General features: G+C 49.5%; 1 protein-coding gene across 1 annotated transcript; it reads left to right on the forward strand.

Moving 5' to 3' along the window:
• Positions 1-5,370: 5,370 nt before the first annotated feature.
• Positions 5,371-5,688, forward strand: GUITHDRAFT_75407 (hypothetical protein; the record flags this gene model as incomplete). The annotated part of the gene is made up of 1 exon (XM_005827547.1): positions 5,371-5,688. One exon carries the CDS (start codon positions 5,371-5,373, stop codon positions 5,686-5,688), a length of 318 nt encoding a protein of 105 aa, XP_005827604.1.
• Positions 5,689-10,086: the final 4,398 nt, after the last annotated feature.

Here is a 10,086-nt window from a genome sequence, read left to right on the forward strand (position 1 = left end):
TCTTGGCAGCTATCCATTCTTTCTCTTCTTGGGATGTCTTCTTCTCAAACAGCCGCAGGTCAGCAGTCAGAGGCTGCTCCTTGAGCTTTCTCAAGTTGTCTTGCTTGACAAGCTCATAGGTATCCGTGTGAACATTCAGGTGATGAAGAACCATCAGCGCACAAGCACTCTGAAGCTCTTCAGGCATGGTCAGATCGCTTGTTAGCAAAAAGTGGAGATAGTAGACGTAAAAGAAGTAGGGATCGATCACTATAGTCTTGTGCCTGATGACATCTTGGATGTAAATGTCGAGCTGCTTCTCGGCCTCGTCGATGCTGAATCCTCTTTCAATCAGCGAGCAGGCATAATAAATTCGAGCATCCATGTTTGTTTTGCACCCATCTCTGCACTTCTCCATGAACGGACGGTTGATGGCGTCTTGTGATGTGAGACGCAAAACATCTTCCCGTAATGACAAGATCTCTTCTGACAGCATCGGTTCAGCTCGAGAGAGAATGCTGCAAATAATCTTGGCCCTGTCATGATCTTTCAATCTCATGAAGAAATTTCCTTGCCGGATGGCATGATGTACATCTCTTTCTCTTCCGCCTGCCAGAAATATTCCATCTTCGAACATAGCTACACTCTGAAAGAAATGGTTTTCAGTCCAGATGTTTGCTCCAGCTTTTATGAGAGCATGTAACGACTTTTTCAACCCGGCCAGGCTCAAGTAGTGAGCTATAGTATTCCCAAATCGATCGCGCAGGTTCAGCATGTCAGCCATTGTCTTGATGACTCTGGTCATTTGACTTCCATCGTATTCTTCTCTCAACTGAGAATCTTCTGCTTCCATCGACTTCTGTATCGAATTGACTATCGCGTTGTTCTTCCGTTCGCTGCTGATCGCTCCGAAAGTTTGCATTCCTCTGCTCACGAGATGATTCTGCTCGGGCTGACGTTGGACCGACTTGTTCTCTCCCTGACTCACTGGCAGCACATCGAAGGCAGGAAAGGGAGGAAAGTCAGCAAATCTCGGTCGAGATCGAGTCGGAAGGGAAACAAGGCGAGAAGCGTCGACTGACTGAGTCGCTCCATTGATCTCCACCTTCCTCTCACTAGCTTCAAGCGTGTGCTCCTCCACCGAAAGTTTTCCCACTGAAAACTCAGAAAAGCTTTCGCACTGCCCTGTCAAACCCTGAGACAGAACAAGCACATACATGTTCTTCGATTCGGGCAATCTGTCCTGATTGGCATTCTTAGTCTGCACTCGTCTTGCGAGATCTCTGTCAAGACTGCAACAGCTGATGGCCTTCTTGTATTCATCGCAGGTAATGTAATCATTACACGCCGGCAAGGAATCAAAGATCTGGCTCACTTGATCCTGGTGGATTCTTTGCTGCAGGCTCTGGAAAAGAACTTCAGAGAGTACTCGTCCTTTGCGCTCTTTGTCAAGTCTGTTAAATTCGTAGTTGAGATCTGGAACATGAAAGTCAGGGCAGTTCTCTCGTGCCTCATCACACTGCACGCAAGAAGCTTGTTTCAAACTTGACACTCGTGAGCACTGCTTGCATCGATAAAAGGTTCGCAAGTTTCCACACATCTTGCAGCCTTTCATTCCCCGATTTCCAGAATATCCGCAGGAATCACACTTCCAAGTAGCGACATGTTTGCTGATGATCATTTGAGTCATCTTGTCGTAGTCATCGTGTCCCATCAAGATCGGACGAGAGCGAGCAAGCTTGAGTTTCATTCTCTTGCGATGCCACTCGATGAAGTACGCAAGCGCTTTTTCATCCGAAACAGTCTTCAACTCCCACAGTCGTGACCATGCTTGAAGCGTGACAAGACGAGTGATTTTCTCGACGTCGATCTCGCTGCTGACACCAAGTTTTGACAATGCTTCTATGAGCGACTTCTCATCGTCCTCGTCAAATTGAGCAGCATGGGAAGATTTGCACAAAGCGCTGGAGGGAAGTAAGCAAGGTCGTGAGCTTTTAAAGTCCATCCAGACGACTTGTACATTTCTCTGAATACTTTCGCGCATCACTCCGGCATGTACTACAACCCCAACAGCATTCTTGCCTACCTTGACAGTTTCTGGACTTCCCAATTGGACCACATCTCCTCGCCGAAAAACGTTAGCATCTTCAGGTCTGAGATCTTTCCCATCGAAGAACTCTATCCTAAACGGATCTTCTTCTGCATAGACTGCGACGTTTTTCATTCCTTCTCCATCAACATTGCCCAAGGAACATACGACAACTCCGACTTTTTGCTGAGTAGCAGTGCCTAAGACTGTAGAGTTCCCCTTATACTGGTGATCTAGTTGTACTCTGGTTCCGCCCTGCAAATAATCACACGGCACCAACAATATCGCCAGACCTCTGATTTTGCAGTTGATGCCGCCTGAATCATGCACATGTATTCTTACAACTTTTGCATCGCTGTTCGTAAGCATTGTGAAACTTTTGAGATCGTCAGACTTCGAAATCGGCAGCTTCAGTTTTCCCTCAGATCGAAGCTTTGATTGCACTTTCTTGGATGTCAAGACCTCAATTTGCTTCGGGCAATAACTATCATCGCTACCTTTAACAAACATTTGAACAGACTTGATGAGGTAGCCTTCGGCAATGTGAGCCTCAACCCAGTGCTCGCCAGAACGACCATCCGATTGCCAATATGTGGACTCATCTTGATCAAAGAGCCGGTCAAGTGTTGACGACTTACTTGAACTCTTCATGTCAATGACTCCTGCAGGACCTGAACAAGCAACGTGGAAAGTCAGAAAAGCCGGAGCCCGGCATTTGCAGCAATGTTATGTACAAACGTGGAAATGAAAGCATCTGCATTCCCACTTAAAACTCCCATCCTGCTTGACTCACCACTAAAGCTTGAATCGTCGCTAGCGCTTGATTCTCCGCTAGAGCTTGATTCTCCGCTAGAGCTTGATTCCTCTGAGCCCTTGCTAGAGCTTGAGTCTGTGCTCGATTTATCTGTGCTCGATTTATCTGTGCTCGATTTATCTGTGCTCGATTTATCTGTGCTCGGGTTGTCTCCAGGCGAGATTGGCACATCTTCTGCTGGCATCCATCCAAACCTTGTTCCATCCGCAAAACTCAGATCCGATGCGGAGTAGGTGCAAATAGCGCCACTGAAACCAAATCAAACACGTCTCACACGCACAAACACGCGCACTTCTTTAACGACGCCACTTTGACCTGATAGTCTTGAGAAGCTCCTTGGACTTCAAGCAAGTGACGGCTGGTCTCTAGCACTATGCCATATCGATCTTCCTGTGAGAATCCCAGGCAGTGGTGAAAGTCTGCAGCACAGAAGGAAAGCTCAGCATCAACAGGTACTGATGACATGCGCTTCTTTGAACTCAGAACCACGAGGTCGCCAGCCTGAAAATCATCGAAATTTTCCAGAACCGTGTCTCCGACTGCTTCGTCCTCGACCTTAACATCGGATTCTTGCACAGAGCTTCTTGATTGCAAGAATTCAAGAAATGCTTCATCGGTCTGTTTGATAGATTCTTTGTTCAGAAACCACGTGATCTCGTCCTCCACAAACGTTAAACTCTGTTCTTCTGGATTACAGCCTTGAAAGCATTTTGCTAATTGCGTGGAGGTTGTCATGAAGCCGGCATTGGATTTCTTGACAAACAAGGTGGTGAGGTCGAGCTCGACTTCACCCTCGTTGCCGTCAAACTTGAAGTCTGCGATCTCGTCCAGCCGGAGCGACTCATGCCTCGACAGCGACGGCGGCATGTCGGACCCCAGCAAAGCCGACGAGGTACAAAACGTGTCGAGTTGCGAAAAGAGGTTTTTTCATAGGAACAGAACGTGTCAAGAGGAACAGAACGTGTCATAGAGCGACTCGGCATGGGTTGCGGCGGAAGCGTCCATGCCACCTCCAGCCCGTCAGAGGTTCCGATCGACGTGGCCACGAGTGAGTTTCCGCTGCATGCTAGGTTCCAAAGAGAGACCGCGTCCATCGCTGCAGCTGACATGAGCACGCTCAAGTCTACCAATCCAGCAATCTACCTGTGCAAGGGGCCTGATCGAAGCCTCCTGCACAAGCTGGAGATGAAGATGCGGTCGTCAGGGTTTTATGTCCTCGACATAGCAAACGTTCCCAAGGACGTGTTTTTGAGTCACTCGTGGCAGAACAAACTTGATGGGACCAGCACTCATGAACAAGTCAAACGAATTAGTATCGAACTAGAGAAGCGAGGATGGTCGACTTTCTTGGATGAGAATGACATGAAGCCTAATCTGAAATCTTGCATGGCTCAGGCGATAGAGCAGTCATATGTCGTGATCATCTTCTTGACCAAGAGTTACATGGACAAGGTGAACAACGATGACGTCAACGACAATGTCTGCTTCGAGTATTCAGCGACTATCAGCCAAAAAGGCTCGGGAAGAATGTTTATCCCTGTCATTCTTGAAGAATTCGAAGTGAGAAAAGGGCTGCAGTTTCCCAAGGACTCGAAGGCATGGTATGGGCCCGTAGGAGCTGAGATCGGGAAGAGGAGGATGTACCTTGATTTCCTGAATTCCACAATGTTCGAGACCAACATGAATCGACTTGATCAAGCTCTGAAGGAGCTTGTTCCCATCAAGCACTCTCCAGCTGCCAAGATGTATAACACGATATCATCAGGAATCATGAGAAGCGATGTGGTCGTGATCTTTGTTGGCAAAGGGACCCTGCAATGTAGCACTGTGTCTGAGGAGTACATGGTGGCAGTCAGCATCCAGAGACCAGTGTTGCTGGTGATGTATGACAGAGATGTTTCGGTAGAAGAATGTACCCGCATGTTTCCTTCCAATCATGTTCTGAATCTGTCGGATAGCTCTTTGCAAGTGGGGGATCAGGGCTGGTCGGAAGCAGTTTATGCGAAAATTCTGCAGATCTATGAGCAAACGAATGAAATTGACACGAATGCCACGTCAGCCGGGAGGTCTCAAGACCAATCAGAGCCAACAAGTAAACGAGATGTCGATGCAACAAGGTCTTTTTCAGTGGAAGAAGTTGTGGGATGTATTGGGGGCCGAATAGTTGCGTCAAGAATCGAGTTCAATGATTCTCATGTCATAGCACAAGGTGCGTGTGGTAGAGTTTATCGTGGAACACTGCAATCTATAGGCAATGTAGCTGTAAAAGTTCTCTCACCCATTAATGGCAAACCACCTAGCAAAGAGCAATATGATCAGCTTGTTAGAGAAGCAAAGATTCTCAGGGTAGTGCGATCGCCTTTTTTTGTTCAAATGCTCGGAGCCTGCAACATAGACGACGATAATGCTGACTCGACAGCAATTTTGGATTTCCGTTCAATCGTTTTCACCTTGTACGAGAACGGAACACTTCATCAGCATCTCTTCGATGCAAACTATAGCAAACTCCCTTGGAAGCTTCGACTGCAGATCTTGTGGCAAGGTCTTGCTACACTTGAGAGCTTTTGAAGCGACTGACTTGTATACAGCTGCCCGTGGACTGGTAGAGTTGCATAATCTTGGGGTTTATCATCTAGATTTCAAGCCGGCGAATATCCTTCTTGATGAGAAGATGAACGCAAAGATTGGTGACTTCGGGCTCTCCAAGGTGATTCACAACCAGGCTGATACCATGGACTCCCGACTGCTGCTTGCCATGTCAAGAACCCGCCATAGTGCAGCAGGCACAGGTCAAATCTTGCTTTGAAAAGCATTTTGCATACGTTGATGACTGGTGGATGTTGCAGACGGATACATGTGTCCCATTTACGTACAAACCAAGAGGATTTCACAGTACATCGATATCTACAGCTTCGGAGTGAGTTTGATGCAAATCGTCCGCAAGGAGCATGCCGTCACTGGCGATCAAAAGCTGCTCACAGAGAAAGTTGCAGATGACGTTCGCACGAATGATTTGAGCCAGTGGAGGTATGATCGGGAAGCAGACTGGGACGCCGGAACAGCGAGTGATATCACGTTGTTTGCGTTGCAATGTACAGACCTGAAGGAGAGCGAAAGACCTTCAGTCGAACAAATCCACATTCAACTTTCGTCCGCCCTCGGAGTGCATCAGCGCATCGATGACACACCATACCTGTTCATCCGAGTGAAGTTTGAAGGGCATCGGGAGCTAAAGAAAGTGTGTGTTAGCATCAACGCGGACCTTGACAGCGTGAGGGAGAAGCTGAGAAGTCAATTCAGACTCAACTGGAGGTCGTGTGAAAGTATCACGTTGAAAGGAAGGCGCTTGTCGGAACTGTTCATAATCAGGGACATGATGTCTCCGGGGTTCGACCCGAGCTTTGACGTCAAGACGGACACTCTTTATTTCCAGTCAAGCGTGCGGGCTGAACCAGAGCAAGTGGAGGAGAACAAGTCGAAGCAAGCAACGTCCATGAGCTCCAACAAGTCCATCAAGGCAAAGCATCGTCCCATCCTAAGTGCATTGGCGATCGCTGCTGCTCCAGGTTCACCCCAGGAAATCAAAGAAACCATTGCGCCTTCTCTAGATATTCTATCGAGTGAAGGAATCAACCTTAAAGATGTTTACGAGAAGATCTCACAAGGTAGCAGAGATGCTGAGAAATTGGCCCAAGGCTTATCAAAGAAAGAAAAATTGTACGTCATGCATATTTTGGAGCTGCTGAAAAACAAAAATGCAAGAAAGATAGCAAAGCTTGCAGCTCGAGACATGCGCTCAGCTTTGTCTCAATCGGATTCATCGTCGGGTTCACCGTCAAGCTCATCGTCAGAATCTGAATCAGAAAAGAAGGATAGTGGACAGGAGAAAACGAAGAAGAAAAAGAAGTATCAGATAGTCTATGAACGTTTCAAATCCTTCTGGGAGCGACTTGCCAAGATCGCGGCCCTCTCCCCCCCTCCCGAGGACCTTCTCCTCAAGCTGGAGCTGGACTACTTCGACAAGTCTGTCATCCAAGACCTCGAGGCCGCCAACTGGTCCCTCCGAGAAGCCATCCAGCTCGTCTTGATCGAGGGCAAGCGAGACCTCGACGAGGTGGCTGGCGACGTCGACGACAACAGCAAGGCGAAGCTTGGGCTGTTCTTGAAGGAAGTCGAGGCGCAGGAGGCTCGCCTGAGGGCCGCAGGAGAGTCGGAGCTGTTCAAGCCCTCCCAGCGCCCCTCCTCCTCTACCGAGAACAAGCTGCTGGCCAAGTACGACCGCGTGCTGCAGACCTTGGCGTGGCTGCTGGTCTCGCCGGACGCGGAGGGGAAGCAGAGCAAGGCAGCGGCGCTCCGAGAGCTCGTCGAGCCTCATCTCCTCCAGGATCGCCTCGACATCTTGACGGCGGCAGACGCGCTCGCCGTGGGCACGAGGAGCAAGGAAGCTCTCACCGCCGGCAAGTCGGAGGCTGAAGCTCTGCTCATCGACAGGCTGCTCGAGCATGTCCACGCGGGGGTCAATGACCTCTCCTCGCGGCGAGCGAAGCACAACCTCGACGTGCTGGAGGCTCTGGGCAAGAAGGAAGACGCCTGGAGCGAGCAGTCGGCTTTGGGTATCAAGCAAGCGAAGAAGCACGACCTGCTATGGAAGCGCTTTGTGCAGCTGGTGCTGAAGCCGTCAGAAGCGAGCAAGTCACGGTATCGGATCTGCTCTGGGAGCCAAGAGGACGAGATGAAGTGTATCTTTGATGACATCTTACCTCGCATGGAGAAGTGTGGGTGGGACATTCGGATCCCTCTGATCAGGTTTCGAGAGGGTGAAACTGACAGAACTCGGTTTCTTGCAACAGTGACGGACAAGAATGATTTGCAACTGCTGGAGTATGTGTTTGATAACTACATTGCCAGTCATCTACCTCAAAGCTCTAGCTCGGTCTTTCACTGTGACAGTAGCATTGCATGGTTCTCTCTGCAACAATTCACTCTTCTGTCCTGTGTTGCTCAGCTAAGCAGCCAGGACTTGTTTGACAGGAGTGATTTCAGGCTGGCTCATCAAACTCTCCATGAAGTTCGTCGTATGTATATGGATCAGCTTTTACGTGCTACAGCAGACAACTATACCTCCTTGATCCCCAAAGTTGAGAAATTCTGGGATGGAGTGCGTGATGAAAATGTCTTGATCTCAGATCTTGACGCTGACGAGGCAGCACTGATGAACATCCTTCTTCGATTGCATACTGCTTTCTCCCAGAGCTCAGCCGACAGACAGGCGTCAATCAATGCGATTCTAAAAGATCTCCTGCCCAAGAATGAAATCGAGGTTTGTTTGTGTAGCTGATACGAATATCAAAGCATATGAAGCTCCTGTTGGGCAGGTGTTGATCGTTGGGTGGGCGTGTGTAGATGATTCGAGAGACCTGAAAGTTAAACAAAACTTGCGGGACAGGATAATATTTTACATCCTCAATCAAGCGACCTCGGACTCATTCCCTGAAGAGCTTGAGGTATATGAGACAAAGTCTCAACCCCTAGCTTGACTGCGTTGATTGTCGACAGGATGCTTTGGATCAACTGCTAGCCGTCCATGTTGTTACTGAAGCTTCAATGTTGTCGTCGCAAAGGTTTTTCATGAATTCGCTCATTTGTCCTTGTCAGGAATAGACTAGATGGCAATCATGCTAAGTTTTTGCGGCAAGTCATGATATGCATAAAAAACATCAGCCCATCTTTGCTCAAGGTAAGAAAGCATGATACAGATCTCCGAACACATAGCAGTGGTGCAGGAAGCTGTGGACAACAGCACTCAAGTTGCGATCAAAACCAACATGTTGACGGAGAGTGCATATGAAAAGACTTTTCGCTCGAAAGAAGACGCTTTTCGTCGTGCTGCTCAGGTGATTTGGCTACTGAGGTGTTCCACCCTCAAGATCACATGGAGCTGAACACATTGCGACAGCTCTGTGATGCAGATTGCGCCGAGAGATATAAGACAGAGAGGATGTTTCCAGGTGCGTGTACTTTCATTCACCTCACGACAGTCATGTTTCAACATCAGGCACATTGGAGAGGGAGCGAGAACTGATGATTTCTCACTTCTTTGAGGTGAGGAGATGCTAGCATAGATTTAACCATGTCGGCACTGAGTTTCAACATCTGCAGCCGATGAAGGAAAAGTTAGGGTCTGGCATCACAGACGCGATTAAGAAGATGTGGAATGGAACGCTATCTCTCTCTAAACTCTGCGAAGGTCAGAACATACGGGCCTTGCTCCTTCTTGCCACCTGAACCTGCGCTTTCAGATCTTAAGGATACCAAACACGTTGGGGCGAGATTCAGCATTTGGAAAACCATCAAATTCACAAAACAATATGGTTTGAAAGATTCAACATGTGCAGATCCAGATAAAGGCGAGATCATCTACTACAACGACGAGACAGAACAAGAAGAGGATGAGGGGAATGATATTTGGACCCGATTCAAATCCTTCTGGGAGCGACTGGCCAAGATCGCGGCCCTCTCCCCCCCTCCCGAGGACCTTCTCCTCAAGCTGGAGCTGGACTACTTCGACAAGTCTGTCATCCAAGACCTCGAGGCCGCCAACTGGTCCCTCCGAGAAGCCATCCAGCTCGTCTTGATCGAGGGCAAGCGAGACCTCGACGAGGTGGCTGGCGACGTCGACGACAACAGCAAGGCGAAGCTCGGGCTGTTCTTGAAGGAAGTCGAGGCGCAGGAGGCTCGCCTGAGGGCCGCAGGAGAGTCGGAGCTGTTCAAGCCCTCCCAGCGCCCCTCCTCCTCTACCGAGAACAAGCTGCTGGCCAAGTACGACCGCGTGCTGCAGACCTTGGCGTGGCTGCTGGTCTCGCCGGACGCGGAGGGGAAGCAGAGCAAGGCAGCGGCGCTCCGAGAGCTCGTCGAGCCTCATCTCCTCCAGGATCGCCTCGACATCTTGACGGCGGCAGACGCGCTCGCCGTGGGCACGAGGAGCAAGGAAGCTCTCACCGCCGGCAAGTCGGAGGCTGAAGCTCTGCTCATCGACAGGCTGCTCGAGCATGTCCACGCGGGGGTCAATGACCTCTCCTCGCGGCGAGCGAAGCACAACCTCGACGTGCTGGAGGCTCTGGGCAAGAAGGAAGACGCCTGGAGCGAGCAGTCGGCTTTGGGTATCAGGCAAGCGAAGAAGCACGACCTGCTATGGAAGCGCTTT

This window comes from Guillardia theta (genome assembly GCF_000315625.1).
Source record: "Guillardia theta CCMP2712 unplaced genomic scaffold GUITHscaffold_66, whole genome shotgun sequence".
NCBI classification, from domain to species: domain Eukaryota; class Cryptophyceae; order Pyrenomonadales; family Geminigeraceae; genus Guillardia; species Guillardia theta.